The following is a 23,632-nucleotide window of genomic DNA, read 5'->3' as shown; positions in this document are numbered from 1 at the left end:
ATGAAATTTAAGAAGGTGGCTAGGCAATTTTAACCAAATGTGAATATAAATAATACAAAGCCTAGTCTGAGTATAAATTGCACAGGGTCTTTGTGGGTTTGCTTGTGGGCTTGGTTTTGTTGAGTTTTATAAACACGGCCTTTGAGAGCTTGTATGAAGGACTTTGAAAGATATTGCATCAATAATGAGGTAAATCATAAGTGTGAATGGAAGAACAGAAGTTGAGCTTTTAATGTTAAAACAAGCCTCAAAGTGGTCATGTGGATAACTGGTATTGAGAAGTAACTAATAATTCACATTTTAAGTATTGACCTAGATTATTAGGTAATGTTGTGTTGATAGAGGGTTTTGCTTGAATAGCCAGTTGTTATTAATTAAACCCTATAACAAGGAATATTATCAATCCAAACGTGTACCCTGTTAAATTGTCTAAAAGCAAATTCAATATGATCTCAGTCTATGAAATTGAAATACTAATCCACTCAATCTCACTGGGCCTGCTTGCTTGTTTTACTTCTCATCTGTCTCACGCGGCCTAACCATGGGGAAATCAATGGGCGGAGCCAATGACCTAGTTTTGTCCAATAGCGTTCTGCAAAGGGCAGAGACTGACCTAATTAGAACCAATCGTAGTGAGGCAATGCAGCCGGTAGGCAGCATCCACGCGTGCCAGGGCCATGTGCTCACTTCGAGAGCAGGAATTGGTCTTAAGGTGGTATGGAGGTGTTTTGTGTCGGCCAAAACAATGAATTTCACGTTTTACACCCAAACGTAATAATGATCATAAGTCGAATGTGTAGGTTAACACCATCATACTATGAATATTTTTAATTATATGGAGCACTAAATAAGAACTCAGTTTTTTGGTCATATTTTGAAAATAAATGAGAGGCTACAGGATTGCTAAGCAATTATCTTGTTGTGTAGGCACAGGGTAGGTTACAGCTGCTGAGTTTGTAGGTAGCCTGAAGGACCAATGATCATAATTAGATATGTATCGCAGCCCATTACTGGTTTAGCGTTGTGAGTGACACAACCACGTGTTCCAGTAACATACGGGGCGTTAAAATATATGCAGAAGGCGAATTGTTAAAGTGGGCTTGGTTTGGTTACTGTAATCAACATCTTCTTCGGTGACTGGTTTGTTAAGAAGAGGTGGGCTCATTAATGCTATTTGGGGCGTTTTAAGAGGAGGGGTAGATCATGAATATGAACCAGACTCTCCCCCCAGCGCCAATCCCCCGTGAGCAGTGATGTCACGAGAGCGGCCCGTGTTCGTTCCAGCTGACTCTTGCAGCGCCGCACTCGGTTGCTTCCTCGCTGGCAGGCTACAGAAAGGCAGGAAAAGAGAGAGAGTGATGGAGTGAAGATAGAAGACAAAAATAACGAGAGGAAAAAGGGAGAGGGAGCGACTTAGGGAGGAGAGGAAAAAGCAAGAAACATCAACATCTATCCTAGCCTACTCATGCTGCTGGATATTATTTGACGAAGCCTTTTTTCCTTATAATTTTCTCCCCCAATTTATTTCCAACTTTATTGCCCTATTGGATTTCTGGAGTGTGTGACTTTCTGTAGGCCTACATCTTAAATGCTGCTGTACATTATTGCTCCGTAATCCATTTTACTCCATGGACAAACCTAATTTTCATTTGTTTAAATTTTTTCGGAGAATAATTTTGTCCTGGGCAAGAGGAAAATCAACTCGGTGGGATGCCTGTTAGCCTCAGATAAACGGACGTAATCAGGCAATGCATTTCTGCGAAATCTAGGAACTGTAGCTTCTACAGTTCAACTTTGTTTATCTCACAAGCAGGCTGGGATAAGAGATTTAGGCAAGTCTTAAAGGGCCCTTGCATTTCGCAAGATTGTCGAATAGAACACTTTAAATGAACATGAACATTTCTTTGAGGACATCATTTTTACTTTTGATTTCTTCATGGAAAGTTGGAAGACCAAAAGCAATAATTTATCGTTGATGTCAAATTATATTTGTATAATGTGTATTTCACCATCATTCTCTAATATTTTCTTAATTCATATATAAATAGCCTGTCGATGTTGAATGAAGAAAAATAACAATCGGTCTAGTGTGTATTCAGCTGCCATCCTGACGACCTTTTTTATACGTCACGTCACAGTGTTGTGAACCCGCTGTCAGTCAGTCAATCATTTGTGGATTAATCGGATAACTTCCGCGCTCATTCCACTGTGGAAATCGACGGCCGTCAACATGTCTAGGCCGCTCGCACAGCTCCTAACGCCGGACCTCCCGGCCGGAGCAAACCCACTATTCGGTACTGGTAACGTCGCGGCCAGCGTTCCGAGCAGCGGACATTTGAACACTATGGCTAGCCTCAAGTCTCTCCTGCAGCTACCCATCAAGGTTGACCAGCGAGCGAAAGACTGCTGTGAAATGAAAGGTGAGGTTTTGCCTGTGAAGTGGGGACAGAGGGTGAGAAACCTTTTAAAAGTTAATGCATATCAAATGCCTAAATAAATGCGCACACACCCCGGCTCGGCCTGAAATCCTTGTTTTCCTTCGGTTGGCTTGGTTTATTTTATAAGCCCTAGGTATCACTCATGGACTTCATCCACTGTATTTGCTAAGTATCCAGATGTATATAGCCAATTCATGTTTAAAAATATAAACCATATAGACTTGACCATTCTTTCTTTGACTTATCATACGACCTCAGAGAAGTTAAACAAGAACAGAAATGAAGCATGTACCATTATAGCTTTTACCCTTAAAAAATACCTTCAATAAGAATAGAAGTCATTATTCATCAGTACCATCAGAAAATCAAAAGCTCTCAATCAATTTAAAATGTTAACTGAGTGCCCCCGTTCAAAGGGATAGTTCACAAAAATTACACAATGGTACATTGGTGGGCTTACCCTGTAAGCAATCTATACACAAATTATAACATGAATACATGCTTTGGTTAATTTTCCTGGCATTGTTTCTAAATGCTAGCATTCTAGTATTTCTGGCACAAATCCCAACCAAGTCCAGAGTTGTGTATTGCATTTCCTTGCATTGTCAAAATTAATCCAAAAGTATTTGAAATGTATTGTGAAGCTCAACAAAGGCACATAAAAACCATTGTAATATCACATGCATACAATTATAATAATGGTGCCATGGTTATGTTTAGGGATAATGTTCCAATACAAGCATTCTTCACATATTCAAATCATCTATCACTACCTCACATTCAAATTCAGATTCCTTTAGACAATTGGATATGATTTGTGAACATTTTCATATATATCTCTCGACCTGGATAGGATTTGTGCTACAAATGCAAAAATATTGGCTTTTGGAAACAGTGCAGAGAAATTACACCATTGCATTGATTCATATTAAACCTTGTTCATAGACTGCTCCCAAAAAGAACAGACATTTTGTTATTTGGGTGAACTATCCCTTTAAGGTATGTCACAATCTCAGTCAGCTGCTTTCTGTCCGCAAACAAATATCCCATTCACTAAATGTCTCCCCCTTGTGGCCATATAGATGAACAGCAGCCCACCATTTAACATTTAATGGTCTTTGTGTGAGAGATGATGGTGACCAAACCTGACAGCTCCTCCAATGGAGTCAGAGCACCAAAGGCCTACCGGCATCAATGTCACCATCAGAGCACATAGCTGTGGTGCATCCCTAATGGAAAGGGAAGGACAAGGGTTTTCACATGAGATGTAGAGTTTTTTTGCTTCCAAAATAGTTAGTTGCCTTTGGCTTCGATGCATGATGCATTTCCTTTTCAACAGAAACACTATATATTTCTCACCCGGGTCTGCTGGCTTGCTTTGTTTAACGCCCCTCATATACACCCACTCGTTATGCGCATCGCTTTTCTCTCCCTCCTCTGCCCTCCACATCATCTCTAGCATGTTTACCATATCTGCTAATGTGCTCCACTTCTCACATCCCTCTCCCCGCCTATTCAGTTCAATTCCTTTTCCCTCCCTGTGTCTACCATTTCCACTTCCCTCTGTTTTCTATCCTGTCTTTCCCTTTCCTCCCTTCCTTTTCAGTGGGCCTTTTCTTTCTAACCTCACCCACTGTTATATTTCCTCTCATTCCCCAATACCCCTATGGAATCGTCCATCTCTCCTCTTAGAATCTGTGTAGTATCTTCCATCTCTCCTCTTAGAATCTGTGTAGTATCTTAAATCTCTCCACAATCACTCCATTGCCATTCCATCCCTCTCTTCTTTCTATCTTTATCCTGCTCTTTTAAATGAGCTTTGTGTTTTCTCGCTTGTCTCTTGGTTAGTTCAGATTTGGCATTGCTTTTCCCTCCCTTTTCTCCCCCATCCTCCCTTCCTCCGCTTTCACTCCTCTCATTTCTTCACTCCTCTCATTTCTTCTCTCCTCTCATTTCTTCTCTCCTCCATATCTTCTCTCCTATCGGTCTTGCTAATTGAACTTTGTCTTCTCAATTTCCTTTGATTTCCCACCTACATGTCTCTCTTTTCCATCCCACTCCCAACGTGTTGTGTGAGTGTATGTGCATGTGTGTGTGTGTTGAAAATAATGTGCTGTGCAGAGCTTCCAGTACAGCCCTGATGCCATCGTCACACTGCACTGTGAATAAGCCCTGTCGCTCGTTCCCCTCCCCCTTCTGTGGGATCTCCTTTGCCTCTACAGAACCTAGCTCCAAGCAGTGTCACATTAGTAGTCTCCACCAGTTTTTGGTGCACTCCTCTCTTTGCTTATTAATGAAATGGCTCTCGTCTGAACTTATTGCCCTTGCCAAGTTGCCAGCTCAAGGGGAGGAGGGCTGAGACACCGTGTAATGTTACCTCTACTCATTATGTTAGCAAACCATTGTAGTCTTTCACGTGTTAGCATATCCTTTCTTCTTCTTATAATATTAGCATTGTATCTCACTTTTCCCCCCATTAGGCTAGTGTAGCATGTCATTACCTGTACATAATGTTAGCGAAATAACTCAATCTTTCTCCATTCGGCTAGTGTAGCAGCCCATTACTTGTTCTTGATGTTAGCATTGCATCTCACACTTTCTCCATTAGGTTAGTGTAGCATGTCATAGATTGTACATGATGTTAGCATAATAGCTCAATCTTTCTCATTAGGTTAGCGTATCATCTCATAACTTGTTCATGATAATGGCATAGAATCTCTCCCTTGCTAGTGTAGCATCTCCTTATTTGTTGATGACGTTAGCATAGCATCTCACTCTTTCTCTATCAGGCTAGCCTAGCATCTCATTACTTGTTCATGATGTTAACATAGCGTCTCACTTCACATTTGTCAGCCAGTCTGTGCCGGCATGGGAAGACTGCTGGGACTGTTGCTGTTGCAGCCACATAATGGCGGTTGGTTCCCTACAGAGCTGAGTGATGATTAGAGACAGCCCCGATGAACAGGCTGGATCTTTGCACTCGGTGACCATTTTTCTCTATGCGATTTTTCTTTCTTTCTCTCTCTTTCTTTTATTCTGTTTCTCCCTCTCTCTCCAACCATCTCTCTCCAACAACCTCCTTCATCTCTCTCCTCTCACCCTATCTTCCATTAACAGACAAAGATAAGCCACAGGATGAGGCGGAGGACTCCGTGGGTGGTGGTCTGGGTGGTCGGCTTCCCCAGTCGGCCTTCCTGGGACCCCTGCTGTGGGAGCGCACCCTGCCCTGTGGTGACGGAGGCCCCTTCCAGCTGCAGTACATGGACCTGGAGGAGTTCCTGACTGAGAACGGCATGGCCATGCACGGCAATGGCGGCAACAGCGCCAGCGCCCAGGTGCCCTCCCAGAGTTCCGTACAGTCAGCCGTGCCCAACCAGAGCTCTCAGTGCCCACCGTCCTCCCCTCCACCATGCTCTTCTTCATCTTCTTCCATGTCCTCCTCATCTTCCTCCTCCTCGCTGCTGGGCCTGGACAATGTGGCACCACCGCAGGGACCGCCAGGCATCATGGGAGGGCCTGAGTGCCCACATGGTTAGTAGGTTGTGTGGTAAAAGAGGGGAGACACATCGATAGGGGCTACCAATTTGGTCTTCAAGCTATATCAGACGTCTTGATATTTTCAAACATGCTTGATTGATTTTGCACAAAATCTGCAATGCGCTTGTATTGAGAAATGTGCAGCCACATTAGAACAGTGATCAGCAATAGCCAATAAGACCCTGCCAGATGTAACGGTTCCGCATCCCTCAGAATGTGTATAGATTACGTAGACTTGTGCTTGTACAACAAGTAACAGTCGAGTATGCGCTTGCCTTTCTGTAAAACCGTCGCAGCTCTCGTGTTCACCAGCGACATTACAGCGTTCAAAATGCACCACTTTGATGGTGAACAGCTCATCATTGTGAACAGTAGATCACACCACAACATATTGGATTTTGTGCCACAGTTTGCCACGTGGACCTCGAGAATCCTCATGACCAACCGAGTGAAGGACCTTGTGTTGTCTGAACTGTCCATTAGGACAACACATGGGGAGCGCCGATATAGGAAAGGCAGTGGTTTAGTGAAAGCCCGGCAATGTGAGGAATATGGAAAGCCATTGTAGTGTAACCCTAAAATAAGGCGTGTAGGAGAGGAGGGTGTTTGTTCTTGTGTGTAGGTGAGGGAGAATTCGTTTTCGGTGTGTGCTTAAGTTAACCTTGTGTGAGGAGGATCGGTTCTTTCCCAAGATGGCTGGAAATGTCATTGCAGTGTTCGCACCCATAGGTATCATGCCCCAATTTGGCATGGGGGGTTTGGAGGATTCAAGGCAGTTTTTGGCGCTCTAAGGCGAGAAGGGCCAATGGAACTGATTTGTCATTCTGAAGTAGGAATGGGTCATTGTGCAATGGGGAAAAAGGGACATTTGGGTGTGTGAGAGTACTGGAATACAGGCTAAAGTCTTGAACAACTTGTCCCTGAGAATATAGACTGCCCTTCTTTTGACAACCATGTTTCGACACCCATGAATACATACTTCATACCATTTAGATAGTCAAAATCTCAGCGAAAAATTTGGATTCGCTATAGACAAGGAAAGACAATCAGAGTGACAGAGCTTAGAGAAATACGCCATACATTCTGGTTTGAACGAAGAAATTCAATAATGTCTGATTTGCTACCTTGTTTTAATTAATTACGTTCCACATCAAACAAATGAGCAAGTCTGAAATTTCGGAGTTTCCTAGTCCTGACTAGCACTGTACCACAGTAACACGACAATAAACCCATTCAGATATCAATCCTACAAACGGTTCAGTTAACATAAAAATGCTCAAATGTGGACTGGTTTTAATGAGTTGCAAGGGTTAATTCAGCCTACAGTAAAATCTGCACAGAGGAGAGGGTACAAAAGAGCTAGGGGGATAGAGTCCAGCTGAGTGTTCTTTCTTCCTCTGTGCCTCTCTCCCTCACACGCTTAGGCCATGTGCAGGCGTCGCATCACGTGCCAATGCAGAGCAATGGAGCGAGAGAGGGGAAGGGAGGGGCGGATGGGGAGAGGGAGGGGTTTGAAGGAGAGAGCCATACATAGGGAGTCAAGCAGGAAACTCTGGATAGCACTAGCATAACATTGCATAAGACTAACTTAGCATAGCTTAGCACTTGTAGAGGAGAGATTTTAATTGCAGAAATATCCCCATCATGTCGCCATACCATTGTGTCTGAAACAAAGACAAATATTGCGACATAATTGATTGACTGTGAGCTTGACCCTGTGTGTTTTCTGTGTGCGGAGAATCTACTTGAACGCTTAAATGTCACACGGGTGTCTCTGTTGTGACCCAGTATTCACGCGACAATATAACATGATGATAACATTATATTACAGTTTCTTCACACTTCTTCCTGGTATTTGCTGATACATTCTGATGAAAGTATTTTGGCGTTTTAACTTTGAGACAAAATCCCCAGCACCTCCTGCAACCCAAATTTCAGCTGCGACCCACCAGTTGAGAGCCACGGCTTTAGACAGCTGTATTCTCTGTTTGTGTTTCCTTTTTAACGGAGGGGGGAGGAAGAACATGGGTACAGTTTGTTCTAGACAGACTTATAAGGGCTTTCAGAATTCGCTGTTTATTGTAAATAGAGAATAGAGTAAGGTGTGGTAGGTTAATGGGTATTGTAAGGGACTAGCTTTGTGGTGGCTTTAGTGGAAAGAAAATGGGGATTATGTTGTAGGTAACACATTTCTGAAGACAGAACCCAAACAAACAATCGTTGTCAACAACACTGATTTCCACAGAGGTAATGCAATAACCAGCCATGCTGAGAATGCTAATGAATTGACATGTAGTATGAAATGCCTTCATTACAGCTAATGTATTAACATGTATAGGAATGTATTGGCTGTCATTTAAGGAGCAGCTGGTCTAGAGATTAGATTATATTCTTCTGTACCCTTGACATATAGCTGCTGTGGTCCAAGCTATATATCTCATATTGCACCGCAGGGAAACTATTTGGTTAAGGCATAATTCATTGCTTTCTGTTTTTTACTGGTTAAATTTGGTTAGACCGATATAATAGCACTGTGTTTGGATTAGAAAAGATTTAATATCTGCTTAACAGTTTTGTAGAAAATGAACAGGCATTCATATCAATAGTAACTGACAGAAGATAGTTACTGACAGAAGGTAATATACAATGAGATTGACCGAAGGAAAAAGTGGAGAGCAATGGCCCTGAGTATAGAGCTTCGTGTAGAAGGATGTTTACCCAGCAGCACTGTTTTTGGGTCACTTCAAAATGTTGGCCCAAAATGGTCATCGTTACGATTGGGCTTTGGTTCTGGCTTATCCCGGATCAGCCAGCGGACATCAGCCAGCGCAATCCCATGACTGATCGACTGACTGAATGATTTGGCCTCTGCTTCCACCTGGTGGCTGACCAGTATCACTGCACACATGCAGCAGCCAGTTCATAATGGCATCACTCATCCCCCTGAGCTCGTCCTCGGCACGCTTGAGTCTTTGAGCACGTAACCGACCGCATTTTTTTTTTGCCGTCTCCCCATACAGGTGGCCAGGCCATGCCTCCTGACCTCTCACCCTCCTCCACCACCTCCTCCTGTCCCCCTGGGCCACCAGGAGCCCTGCCAGCCGCCCTTCCAGCAGCCAACGGCACGGCTGACGTCATGGTGAACTTTGACCCGGACCCGGCAGACGTGGCGCTGTCCAGCGTGCCAGGACAGGAGGCTTTCGACCCCCGGAGGCACCGTTTCTCCGATGAGGAACTCAAGCCACAACCCATGATTAAGAAGGCCCGCAAGATGCTGGTGCCAGATGAGCAGAAGGTACTACGTTTCTTACAGTTCTGGGGTTTAAGTGCAATTAGCCCATGAGAGGCTTATGGCAGGGTTGGGCAGCTTCTTGCTTACTCAGTTAAATCAGAATATGGATATACATCCAGTTGCAAAGGTTGGCACGTTTTAAATGAGTTGTTGTTGATGCATGTAGGCAGGAAGTCACTGTTGCTTTGTGTGGTCATATTTCTAATCCGCCTTTAATACACTGGGGGGTTCATTTTATTGTGAAGTATGTTGATACAAATGTCCGGTACATTTCTAAAATGTAAAAGACTAAATTGGCAAATTCAAACATGTTATTGAGGTGTGTTAATTCGTTTTGGTAATTAAACTGTATAAGTAGTTGCATATTGTCAATGGAAATGGCATGTGGATAACATGGTAAGAGTAACGTCAGAAGCTCTACTACTGCTTTCTGTCGAGAAGCTAACTATGATGGCCTTGTAAGCGAGGCTCAGGTTAACTTTTTCAGGTATTTTAACCCACTTGATCTCAGGGGAATATGTGACTGTGTACTATTTTGTATGATATGCTACCCCTAGTGGCGGGTCTGTACCTTAACATATCTTACCAATTCGGTTGTCAAACACTTAGGTTAAATATCATGTATGTATTCCTCTGAGACCAGCTGGTATGAACTCAAACTCTCAGGAAATCTTTATGTCAATGCATTAAGTGTGTGGCTACAAATCTCATTTGTTACCTCTCCCCATTCACCTTCACGAAACTGACCCTTCTCTCCCCTCTCCTATGTTCTCCTCCTCAACCACACACCCCGAAAACACGCCTGCACTTCGCTGTGACCCCTGCAGGACGACAAGTACTGGAGCCGCCGCTACAAGAACAACGAGGCGGCCAAGCGCTCTCGTGACGCCCGGCGCCTCAAGGAGAACCAGATCACGGTGCGCGCCGCCTTCCTGGAGCGGGAGAACCAGGCTCTCAGACAGGAAGTGTCAGACATGCGCAAGGAACTGGGCCGCTGTCGCAACATCCTTAACAAATACGAGAGCCGACACGGAGACTTGTGAGGAAGAGGAGGATGAGAAGCTGGAGGAGGGAGGAGAGGGGTAGAAGGCAACCCCAACATTGGCAGCACTTTGGTTAATGCGGTGCGCGTGTGGCCAGCTTAGACCGGACGTAAGCCGCGCATGACACCTGGCTCAAGCATCCGTGTTTTGGTAGTAGTGTCGACCGCCAGCGGCCATTTTGTGTCTCCCTGCTTCACTGGGTGTTTTTACCAGGTGTCATGCTGCGTTTTTGCGGGTAGTGCGTAGGCCATACACTCACCCAGTCAAATGGGCTGTTCAAACCATACAGACGAGGAAGCTAAAGACCAGGAAACAAGCCAGGGGAGGACAGAGGTGTAATTTTTTTCTATGACAAACATGTATATTTTTGAACTGTACTAGTCAGGGAGGCATGGGCAAACTAGAAAACCAAGGTCGAGATGAAGGGGAGAGGTGGGCAGCAGCCAAATTGAAACTTCAAAATAGGAAAACTGTATATTTTTATATATTTGCAAAGACAGACAGACAGTTGAGAGGAGATTTTGGAAAATAATCTTTTGTATATTTTATACATAGGTGAATTTAGTAGAGAGATCGATATGGTGTTTTAACAACCGGTGTTGCTAAATGGTATATTTTGAACTTAAAAGCTGTTAAAATGGAGGGGTTAGAGGTCAGAGGTCGTAATGGCGAATGTATAATGGTTGTATCCAGGGATAACATGACAGAGAGAGAGCGGAGACCTATCTTATAAATGATTGTGGACATAAGCAGTTCCAAGATGAAACAGACATTGTATAGTTTTAATTTTGTCGTTGTGTGTTTGTTCAAGCACTTAATTTGTTATCTTCTCTTTGATTCCTTTTTCTTGAATTCAATCTTTTTAGTTATGCGTCTGGTATTGAGGGAGAGAGAGAGAAGATCAGTGGAGATGTACAGTCAGTGATCAAACAAGAAAACAGCTGCATCCGCACATATGTTTTCTATTGAATATTTCTGAAAACATGTTGCCGGGTGTTCATGCAGCTAGGTGCATATGTTTGGCTCAGACACACACACACTCACTCAGACACACACACACACACACACTCACACACACACACCGCATACAAACACGACTAGCCACACAGTCAAATAAGCTGGACCAGTGACTACACACACAATACTCTCTTATTCAGTCCTGAATGCAAGCTGGACCAGTGACTACACACACAATACTCTCTTATTCAGTCCTGAATGCAAGCTGGACCAGTGACTACACACACAATACTCTCTTATTCAGTCCTGAATGCAAGCTGGACCAGTGACTACACACACAATACTCTCTTATTCAGTCCTGAATGCAAGCTGGACCAGTGACTACACACACAATACTCTCTTATTCAGTCCTGAATGCAAGCTGGACCAGTGACTACACACACAATACTCTCTTATTCAGTCCTGAATGCAAGCTGGACCTTGAAACAAACAGACAGTGCAGTGCATGATAACAAGCAGTCCAGACAAATATAATGTCATATAGCATAATGCCCAGAATCTCTCTCTTTCCCTCTCTCTTCCATTTTGAATTATTAAAACCAAATTCAACTGGTTTAGAATTGATCGCCCAGGTTAAGTTGGCAGTGTTTAGCATGAACCTGGACACACCGACACCTAACATGTGGTTTTTATTATATAGACAATCTTTAGTGCACATTCTGTCCCTCCACCTGAACATACGCACATCCCGACACAGTAACAGAATTGCCTTTTTATTTGGATGAATTACTTCTTTATTTTGTATTTCATAATGTAAGAGAAAATCGTGTATATATAGATGGAAACACGATAAGGTATCTGTATACCTCTCCTAAAGAACTTCACCCAATTAAATTATCCACCCTAATGTACCATACACAAGTAATATTAAATATTACAGCTTTTCTCCCACTAGATATACTGTATGTGTATATGATATATGCGTGAACATGTGACTATAGATGTAATAATATACATAACTTATATATATATATATATATATATATATATATATATATGAACTAATTGGAATCATTGTCAATTCATCAGGTGTCCTGGGAGTACAAAAATAATTATTATTACGAAAAATCTTAACCTTGATTACTGAAGTTCAGATTTTTACATATTTGTAATTTTGGAGCTTGCCCATTTGGCAGTACAATTCAGTGAAAGTCTACCGAATCGTACTGCGCACTACCAACTCACCTTGGGAGGTTCTAATGAAACCAGTTCTGGATTTGAAGGTCTTTCGTCATTTTAGACAGGATTAAAATGTTATTTTGTATTCTTCCTACTATTACAGATATGATTGCTAGTATTATCATTGTGGTTGTGGTTGTTGATGCTGTTGTCATTATTACTACTCTTATATTTCTTTTCCTTGCTACAACTTTTCAGAGGGAATGCAGTTCTCTCCCTTGTTAACTATTGGCACCATTCAGCGACACTGTACCAAGCCCCAGGTGCACTGTTGGGGCTGTAGTCTGTCCTTGTGTGTTGGAATTTATCAAAAGCTGAAACAACCACTAAATATGGACTTGAAACCCTGGAAGTATTTGAACTACACCTCCCAGCAGCAGGCTTCTAATGCCGGCCATCTTTTGATACCTGGGACTTGTTTGCAGAAGCTTATGAACTCTTGACAGTGCTATTTTTCTATGTGTCTGTGTAAGCGTACTTCAACTTTTTTGTGGGCATTTTGTAGCTCATCCTCACAATGATGGTATGCTACTAAACGGCATTGCGGGTAATGTAGGCCTTCACAGCCTAGTTTTCCTTCTACATGTGGATTATAAACTTCTCCCTGTTGTGACTGTTATAAATAAACTACTCCCATGAGCGCACCACTACCCAATTGCACCAGTAATGTCTACTGTTCCTGCCTATCGGGAAAATAGGGAATGTCGTCTGGCTTTTCCGAAAAAACACCAATAAAGGCTCATTCTTACTCACTGAGAAAGGTTCCGTGGTGTCTTGTATGTTGTCACCCTATGTCATATCTGTGTCAAACTACACTGAATTTAACTTGCGCCGCATCAGGTCGCACAAATAGAGCCATTCAAGATGGTGCAATCCTCGAGACTGTATTAGACATCCTAAAATGGCGGCCCAGTGCTCCCGGTGCCACCTGTAACCAGCAGGGACCGGTTCAGCTGTTCGTCAACGTGGATCCCGCCAGACAGTTTCCCCCCGTAACTCCGTCTACCATCTGCCGTCAGCAGCGTTAGCAGTATGGCTGTGCCCAGGTGTTAACTAATATTGGTTCATATGATTGACCCACACGAACCGGAGCATCTGTTGTCTGACCGCACCGTATCCATTTCACCATGAAAAGATTTTCAGAACAGATGGGGGGTGGGGTTCAATATGATTACCCAGGTGAAGTCAATTTTGGGTCATATATAGTAATATACCAAATTTTTGTTTATTGTCGACCACACAAGGCATATGATTTCACATATGATAAGAGAGGATCCTTCACAAATCCTGGATGACATGGGATGCTTGTGCTGACAGAAATGTGATGTTAGTGCTAACAATATTTTTGTAGAATTTGGAGCGAGCCAAATATTACAGACAAAGCAATTGTGTACCTGTGTTATATGCAGTCACACGTCTATCTCAGACTATTCGATGGAAAGCCAGAGGCAAGTTTCTGTTATCAGGGCAGTGATCATGACTAGTAATTAAGTGCTGGACACACTGCGAGACTTTCAATTATCAGGGTCTCACAGTGTCCTTGACAACACTGCTGGAGGGCAAATGGGTTTTCTTCCATAAGAGGAAAGAGATGTTGCTGGTTGTGCCTCATATGGATCCTATGTCCTTTTTAGTGCACTACTTTTGACCAGGCCTCTACTCTAAAGTAGTGCACACTTAATAGTGGGCCATTTGGTCATCACACACTCTTTTGATCACTGGATCAAGGGCTCATCCTGCTACTGATTAAACCAATACGGAATGATATTCTGATGTAATCACTAAGATAGGGAAATGCAGCATTACTGCTTTTCTTAACCTGTGAAGTACAGTATGCGAGGGGGAAAACCCAAGCTATTGTTCAACAGAGGGTACAGAACAAGAGCATTAGTTCAGGCAAAAGTGTATTGTTTTTTTCAGAGTTTGAGGTAGAATGTCTGTGTGTTCATGCAAGTTCATGTAATGTTTGTGTGTATACAAAAAGGTCTCACATTCTTGAAATACATAATTTGTCTATAAAAAGTGACGTTCAATGATTATGTTTATGTAAACTGAAAATAAAATCCAGTCCGTATCAGCAATCAGAAGAAATGAAAATTTGCTTTTTGCTGAAAGAGTAGTAGGTCAGATTTGAACACCCAGTGCAGCTGTATATGGTAATTTATACATTTGTATATGGTAATTTATAGATCAAAGGAAACCTTAAATGATGGCCCCAGAGTCATGGTATCCTGTATAAAGTTTTGGGAAACAGAGCCAAACAATAAAAAATTGTCACTGTCCAAATAAAAATCTGAGCCCATCTGTCAAATATAGGTCTATCGCTGAAAGATGTTCTCTAACAGTTTCTCATCTGTAGGTATCTGGAATTTCAAGTAGTCAATCAAAAAGGACTCAAAAACTCCTTAGCCTGTATGTGTAGCATGACCTCCTAGCTCCTTCCATTGCTCAAATGTGTCATCAAGATTAGAGGGGGCAAAGCAGGGTTTTCATGAAAAAGGGAGAACTTAACTAGCATCCATATGGGTATAAGATCAGTCATATATGTGATACTACATTGCTAAAAAAAAATTAAGGGAACACGTAATCATCACAGTATAACACCAACTCAAACTTCAAGAATATCAATCTGTCCAGTTAGGACGCATAAGCGACTGTGAATCAATGTCACCTGTTTTAGTGCAAATGAAAGTGACAACAGGTGCATTGGTGAGGCAACAGCAAGACAACCCCCAAAAAGAGAATAGTTTTGCAGGTGGTTGACGCAGACAATTGCTCTCTCCTTATCCTTCCTGACTGATTCTTCTCTAGTTTTGCATTTTGCTAGTGTCCTTGTCACTACTGGTAGCATGAGGCAGTACCTGCAGCCCTTTCAGGTTGCACAGGTAGTCCAGCTCCTCCAGGTTGGCACATCCATGCATGCCGTCGCGAGAAGGTTTGCTGTGTCTCCCAGTACAGTCTCAAGATCATGGAGGAGAGACCAGGAGATGGGCCGTTACACGAGGAGAGCTGGATAGGGACGTAGAAGGGCATCAACCCAGCAGCAGAACCGGTATCTGCTCCTTTGTACAGGAGGAGCACTGCCAGACTCCTACAAAATGACCTCCAACGGGCTACTGGTGTGCATGTTTCTGACCAAACTGTCAGAAACAGACTCCATGAGGGTGGCATGAGAGCCCAACATCCTCCAGTGGGACCTGTGCTCACAGCCCAGCACGTGCAGCTCGATTGGCATTTGCCAGAGAACACCAGACATGGCAGGTCCGCCATTGGCACCCCGTTCTCTTCACAGATGAGAGCAGGTTCACACAGAGCACATGTGATAGATGTGAAAGAGTCTGGAGATGCCGTGGTGAACGTTATGCTGCTTGCAACATCATCCAGCATGAGTGGTTTGGTGGGAGGTCAGTGATGGTCTGGGGATGCGTATCCGTGGAGGGTCGCACAGACCTCCATAAGCTAGCAAATGGTACCCTGACTGCTGATAGGTACCAGGAAGAAATCCTCAGACCCATCACCAGACCTTACGCTGGTGCAGTGGGCCTGAATTCACAATTCCTGGTCAGCAAGTCCTTGACTAGTATTGTATATATACTACAATATTAGGCAAGGAATCATTCTGATCCGCAGTAGGACTGAGTTATAGCGCAGTTAACATTTCAAAGTAATTTCCGATTGAGCAGACATAGGCAGTGTTTAGCGAGAATGTTTTGAACGGAGGAATATTGCCTGACTAAATGTGCAAAGCCAAAAACGGGTGACCGGATTGAATAGCCACAGTCTAATAATTTACAAAGATGGAATTCATGTGTGGACGGTCAATGTGTCAGCGCGGAAAGGTTTGGGCCCGGAGAAACAGAGAGCGACAGAGGTAGAGTGATTGTGTACCCCTCTGTGTGCTGTGGAGGACGTCTGTCTCTGAGCTCTCACTGCTCCCTAGAGAAGTGGGTGAGAGGTCCTGTTCATTATGGCTGTGTGATGTGCTATGCCTCAATGGAAAACAGATGTGAAATCCCTCACTGTGGTGTCGTCTTCTCCTACTGTGTCTAGACGAACCTCCACCAATTTACCTCTCGTCTTCGCTCTCATTCTCAGTCTCTTTCTTTCTCTTTCTGTTCCCCGTTGATTATTTACTCCTATCTTACGCCATTTTTTTCCCTTCTCTCCTCCAACCTCTGCTGTCTCACTCCCCACTACTCTCTGTCCTCATCTCCTCGATTTCTCCTGTTTTTTTTTTTGGGTCCCCACCCAAACTAGCCGACACCCTCCGCTCACTTCCTCTCTGTCACCCTCCTCCAGGTGTCTTTAATAACCATTTTGACAGCAAGGAAAGAGGGACTGTCACTGCACTCTCCTTCCGCACTCCATGCCATCTCCCTTTTTTTCACCCTGACAACCAACCGGTAACGCTGCTATTGGGAGTATGTGCTGGCGGGGTGCTGACAGACTGGCTGTGATCTGTACCATCTTGTCACAGGAAGAGAGGAGGGTGGTAGGGAGGTGGTGGGTGGACGGGTGGGGGGTGCGAGTTGGGTCAAGCTGGGTCACCTGTCATATCTGAGCCCATATCTGAGCCCGGAGATTAGGCGCCCCGCGTGAGAGAATGTCACTCCAAATGTCTCCGCGTGGCCTCGCGCCGCGTACGTAAACACCTGCATCCTTCTCCAGCATAGCCGAGCGTGCCGATGGCCTAATAAGCGATTCCTCTGCGGTGGCGCTGGAGGTTGGTATTTCTGACAGGTCTGGGAAAGCAGTTGCGATAACGAGCGAGCCAAATGTCACAGGCATACTGATTACCGAATCAGCCGTGTAATTGTTTCAGGGTGGTATCGAGTTCCGTGCAAAATCAGATTCAAAGGCGGCCAGTATTGATGAGTGACGGTTTCAGTTGGAGATCTTAAATCCACTGATGTTGTGCCTATTCAAGCCTGCTTGTAATGGAATGTAGGCCTAAGTGCGACTGTTGATCATCACTGTTGTTGATTTACGTGTATGCCGCAAGCCTGTGGTATGTGCAGAGTTGTCAAGGCTCCTGACATTTAGTTGATGTTGCCGAGCTGAGTTGACGGAAAGGTGAGCGATGATTAATGAGGAGTAGGGTTTAGAAAACAACGGAAACACAAGGGCAGAAAGGTTATACACTCCGTATGAACTGTCATTAGTAGTTTGTTAACCGTTCGTAAATCATTATGTATTGTTTTTGTTCTGTAAGTAGAAACATGATTAATACTGCTGTATACTAAAAGGGCAACGCACTCCATCATCTGTTGCTTGCCGTTATGGCAAATATCTCGATCTTTGAGATTGTGTTGCAATATCTACAGATATGCACTAGTTTAGTTTGTTGTTGAGACCCAAAGTGTTGAAATAGGACTTGAATGTGTTGCACTGGCTCGGTAAACATACCGGAATAGTTATCCTTACTCGATAGATCTATATTTAAGCGTAGAAAATAAATCCCGGTTTTATAATCCTATGGAGGGATTGATCACGTTTACAAAAAGGGATGATCAAGTCAAGGCTCATTAAAACTTCATGTGAATTTAATCAGTTGTCCTTTTGCATTCTCTTAATGGGCTGATGGCAAACCAATGAAAGGGCTTTAAATGGGGGAGTAATCTGAGTTTAATCCCTGAAACATTGTAAATGGGGACCAGGAATTGTTTGGAGGAGAATTTTCCAGAACACTGTTGAGTGGATGTGTGTCTCTAGCTAACACGGATGCTTGTATTCTAATGGTATAACCACGCAGACATCTTTTCTAGGGTGTGAATGTGAGTCTCTGGAATGTTCTCTGTGAACAAGTCCAAAATATGAGTTGGCTATTACGCACGTTCGAGGCATGTGTGGACATTTTTGTTATTCAGTGTGTTGCTTGGAGATTGTTCAAGCGTAGCCCCCTAGGCTTCAGCCACTCGTACTCTGCCTTTTTCACTCTTGTCCCTCTCTCTCCAGGTTTGATTTGACCTCTGCTTTCTGGTCCCTACACCTCTCTCTCCCTCCTCCATTGCTCTTCAGCTCTCTAGCTCCCTTTTCTCCCTGTGTACCTCCTGTCTCCAGGAATTCCTCTGACAGTTCTGGTTTAAAGATGTCTTTTTTTTCTCCTCGGCTCTGGATTGGCCGTCGCTATGGAGACTGGTTCTGGAGTGCTGTAGGGAGGGCTAGTTACCCTGCAGAGGTGGGTGAGGTGAAGCTCTCTCATGTGTGAGAATGTGTGTGTGTGTGTGTTTGTGTGTGTTAGCGTGTGCCTGTGTTTTCATGTATACACGAGTGCTTCAGTGCCTCTCTGTGTGTATACACACAGGTGCGTGTGAGTGTGTGTGCGGGTGTGTGCGCATGCTGCCTACAACGTCCTGTGTCTGTTTGACTGGCAGAGAGTGTGTGAGTGCCGACGTTACTGAGGCTCCTGCTTGTCAGCTGGCCTGGCTCCCTGCTCTGGAGGGCATTCTCCCTACTCCTGGTTGCACAGCAATGTGCATGTGTGTGTGCTGCCGTTGTGTCACTGAAGTCCACTGTACCTGTGTCTTTTGATTGACACTAATCATAAATCTGCAAGTTTACAGTCCGTGTGTGTTTGCATAAGGTGTGTGTGCGTGTGTGTGTTTGCACTGTGCGTGGGTGGTAGCTGCAGTGGAGGCGAAGCTCCTAGTCTGAATGCTCCTTTTACACACTGGGAATGCAGCTCTGCTCAGTTGGAGCACTGGCTCCTGGCTGCTGCAGGAGGAGGGCAGCTCAGCCCCATAGTTTTGGCTCGTCTCCTGGAACACGGCTCAAAGTCAACAGGCACAGGACCAGAGAGTGTGGGGATGTAGGAGAGAAGGACAGGTACAGGGCGGGGGGAAAGCGAGGGAGGGAGGGAACAGAGAGGCATATGCTCCAGATCTTTATGTGCAGTGACCAGAAAGACCAAATAGAGAGAATAGAGAGTGTGTGTGTGTGTGTGTGTCTGTGCGTGTTTGTGTGTGTGTGAGAGAGAGAGAGCAATAGAGAGATGAAGAGATTTGGACAGAAATTAGTCCAAACCGTTGTGCAGTGACCAGATAGAGTGGGGAAGAGGACCTTATTAGTATGTGCTGTGATGCAAATCGACACACAGAATGAACTCCCAGGACCCAGTCACTGAGACCAGAACACAGATAGCAATACAATAGAATGGGTTCTGGTGCCAAAACAAAAACATTTTCAGATGGTGCAATAAACTTTGGATGGGTCAAATATTGTATTTGGTGTTTATCGGGATATTTCAGATCACATATAGAAAATTAAGACATTTAATCTATACAGCTTATTGAATACATCTACATGTTATTGCACAGCATTGCAGTATGGCTGTCACTAATGACTATTTTGGTAGTCAAGTATTCAATTCATCATTTTGATGGTTAAACACGTTATTTTTCTAATGCCTTTTTGCTGTTTTTGAAAATACTGCTTTTAAAAAAAACTTTATTGCAAAAAAGGTAGGTAACCTATGTACCTAAGTACTGCTATGCTTAATATTAGACATTTATTCATTTTCTTTGCATGATCCTCTCCATGATGATGTGGTTTATTGAACTGATGACACTATACCTGATTTCAGGTCTGAACAGTTAGTAGTTTCAGGTCGTTTTATTAGGTCAAAAGGTTTACACACAGACACATCAATTTCTTCATTTTAGTGTTGATGTTCTCAGTTTTTTCTTGATGTAAACCATGACAAATGTTTGTGTTTATTTGGTATGTTGAATCAGAACCACAATTTTGTAATAGATCTGTATAATAATACATTTGTATGCCACATTTAAATAACTGACTGAAACAGATTTTCTCTGAATGCTTTCTGGCAAATTAAAAAGCCACTGGGTCACTCATTGCCATTGTTTCATTTCAAATGTGATGTGCTGTAGTACAGAGCCTAAACAACAAAACGTTTCACTGTCCGAATACTAAAAGACTGCACTGTAAATATACAAATCTATCAATTACATGACTCCATGACTCAAATACAGAACTAATAATGACAATTACGGGGGAAAGGCCTTATTACTGGTAAGCATTTGATAAAATCTTCACCAACAGAATGATAAAAAAGTAACTAATAAAAAAAGTGACTTGATAATAGTATCCTCAACAAGCATTTGGTACATAGCATAAATAAGCAAGCCTGACTGGCTAACGTTTTGACAAGCAGGCTAGAAATAGCTTGACACATGACATGGAAAAGGACTTGACTGCGTTAGCAACACACTGCTAAAGTGATGTTCCCATGTTGGACAGCACCTATATACTTAGATACACAGCAAAGACAAGTAAAATACTGAGGTACAGAAAAGTTCAGAAATTTGAGGGAAAGTCGAAAGCTATAAATCTCTGACCTTGATCTCACCCTGAAAGCAGTAACACTGTTGATTTGAGGTGCTCAGGCAATGGTGAGCAAGGACCGTGCAGGAGAGTAAACGATGATTATGCAGGTTATTACGTTTTCTTTCAAGTTGATTAAGATAATGGATAATATTATTAAGATAATAGAATTATAATCTACGCAGAACAGAACACCCAGGTTAGTTGCTAAAGTCTACCAACAAAAAAATTTAATGTTCAGATTTCATGGTAAGATCGCCAGGAGCTTTACTTTTGATTGTACTGTTACATGTACTACTGTGGAGGTCTACAGGGCAGCTACAGTTGCTTAGGAGGTACAGTTTATCGTTAGATGTTAGTTCATGCAATGTGTTTTATTTCATCTGGCTGCTACTGAGATGGCACTGAGAGAGAAAGCTGTGTAACTAATGTGTTAGTCCATTAAGTTAGTGAATAAACATCCCAAGGTTAATGCTATTGGCATTGTTTTACGGGATAGTAAGACTGTTAAAAAGCTAACTCATATAGTTTGGGTGTTTTATTGTCAGAGTTTTACACAGCACTAGAATGTACGGTCCAGCTTAACGTTAATGTTGCTAATGACTAACTAGGCTGCTGCCACTACTGCGGCACAACGTGAGTTTCTGCTCTCTAATCTCTTATGTCTGTATGAGAGCAACATGATTTAACCTTTTCATATGTATGTTTCAAATATCTGTAACTACCCCCAGTGTGAGTTCTTAATGCAGTCACCCAACTTTTAAAGTTTGCCTGACAGACGAACTGGACAGTTGACTGGATAGTTAGCTATGGCAAGCAGCTGTGTCTGTGTTTGGAGACATTTTTCATTTGCAATCACTGGCAACTATCGGGTCAGGTGGCAAAGAGTGAAATTGAATCTTTCCATCATATTACTGCCCACAGGATGTTCTCTTTCAGTCGGTCACTTTCAGACCACACATGGGGGTATGGGTTCTCAGTCTGCACAACTTCAAAGAATAGTTTAAGTCTTTTTAAGCCAATGAAGGCTTAAAGTGGCTAGGCCCCACTACATTCATTCTTTGCTCTTCATTGCACTGGATGGCATTTCTCACTGTTTTGTTTTTAAAAAGAAGACCTTGTTAACTTTGAACTCGTTCTCTCCACCACTTGATTTTTGGCAATGAGCTTAACAGGGGATTTTTGATGTATACCTGTTTAGTATTGTAGCTTAAAGCAGTCATTGTATCGATTTCCTTTCCACAAGTCGTTATAAGTCGGTGAGTCCTTACAATGAATAAAAGCTACAGCTAGAAAAATCGAACAAATGCTTCCAGGACTGGTTTGCGTTAGAGACCCACATTCTCTTAATTCTGTGGCATCAACAATTGTTTAGTGTGTGGTAAAGTTGTAGTAGAATCTTCCTGAGGCCATTATTCTTTTGCTTTTGAGGTAACAACTGGATCAGGTTATCAAGTTTGTGACCAAAACTTTCCATCTTATCGCTCACCATAGGATGTTCCCTGTCAATGGGTCACTTCAGTACAACACATATGAACATTACACTATAGTACAACACATATGAACATTACACTATAGTACAACACATGTGAACATTACACTATAGTACAACACATATGAACGTTACACTATAGTACAACACATGTGAACGTTACACTATAGTACAACATATATTAACGTTACACTATAGTACAACACATATGAACGTTACACTATAGTACAACACATGTGAACGTTACACTATAGTACAACACATATGAATGATACACTTCAGTACAACTCATATGAACGTTACACTATAGTACAACATATATTAACGTTACACTAAAGTACAACACATGTGAACGTTACACTATAGTACAACACATGTGAACGTTACACTATAGTACAACACATGTGAACGTTACACTATAGTACAACATATATTAACGTTACACTATAGTACAACACATGTGAACGTTACACTATAGTACAACACATATGAACGTTACACTATAGTACAACATATATTAACGTTACACTATAGTACAACACATGTGAACGTTACACTATAGTACAACATATATTAACGTTACACTATAGTACAACACATGAACATTACACTATAGTACAACATGTGAACGTTACACTATAGTACAACACATATGAACATTACACTATAGTACAACACATGTACGTTACACTATAGTACAACACATGTGAACGTTACCCTATAGTACAACATATGAATGATACACTTCAGTACAACTCATATGAACGTTACACTATAGTACAACATATGAATGATACACTTCAGTACAACTCATATGAACGTTACACTATAGTACAACATATGAATGATACACTGCGGTAAAACTCATATGAATATTAGAACGTTACACTATAGTACAACACTTCTCAATGATACACTTCGGTACAACTCATATGAATGTTAGACTTCGGTACAACTCATATGAAGGTTTGACTTCGGTACAACTCATATGAATGGTAGACATTGGTACAACTCATATGTATGTTAGACTTTGGTACAACTCATATGAATGTTAGACTTCGGTACAACTCATATGAATGTTAGACTTCGGTACAACTCATATTAATGTTAATCAATCAATCAATCAAATTTATTTATAAAGCCCTTTTTACAACAGCAGTTGTCACAAAGTGCTTTACAGAGACACCCGGCCTTAAACCCCAAGGAGCAAACAACAGTAGTGTTGAATTTCAGTGGCTAGGAAAAACTCCCTAAGGTCGAATTTTAGGAAGAAACCTAGAGAGGACCCAGG

The 23,632-nt window shown here is 42.6% G+C and overlaps 1 protein-coding gene across 1 annotated transcript; it reads left to right on the top strand.

Annotated features, from left to right (window-relative positions):
- Positions 1–1,257: 1,257 nt before the first annotated feature.
- dbpa (D site albumin promoter binding protein a) lies at positions 1,258–13,266 on the top strand. The gene is made up of 4 exons (XM_010896893.5): positions 1,258–2,420; positions 5,556–5,969; positions 8,996–9,270; positions 10,095–13,266. The coding sequence occupies exons 1-4, from the start codon at positions 2,231–2,233 to the stop codon at positions 10,308–10,310; spliced, it is 1,095 nt and encodes a 364-aa protein (XP_010895195.1). The 5' UTR covers positions 1,258–2,230; the 3' UTR covers positions 10,311–13,266.
- Positions 13,267–23,632: the final 10,366 nt, after the last annotated feature.

The sequence above is a fragment of the Esox lucius genome, chromosome 10, assembly GCF_011004845.1.
Source record: "Esox lucius isolate fEsoLuc1 chromosome 10, fEsoLuc1.pri, whole genome shotgun sequence".
NCBI classification, from domain to species: Eukaryota; Metazoa; Chordata; class Actinopteri; order Esociformes; family Esocidae; genus Esox; species Esox lucius.
This window is presented reverse-complemented; position numbering and strand designations above follow the sequence as displayed.

Coding starts and splice junctions, on each gene's coding strand:
- dbpa (XM_010896893.5), top strand. CDS start 2,231: ATGTCTAGGCCGCTCGCACAGCTCCTAACGCCGGACCTCCCGGCCGGA. Junction 2,421..5,555: donor AGACTGCTGTGAAATGAAAG/GTGAGGTTTTGC, acceptor TTCCATTAACAG/ACAAAGATAAGCCACAGGAT. Junction 9,271..10,094: donor TGGTGCCAGATGAGCAGAAG/GTACTACGTTTC, acceptor TGACCCCTGCAG/GACGACAAGTACTGGAGCCG.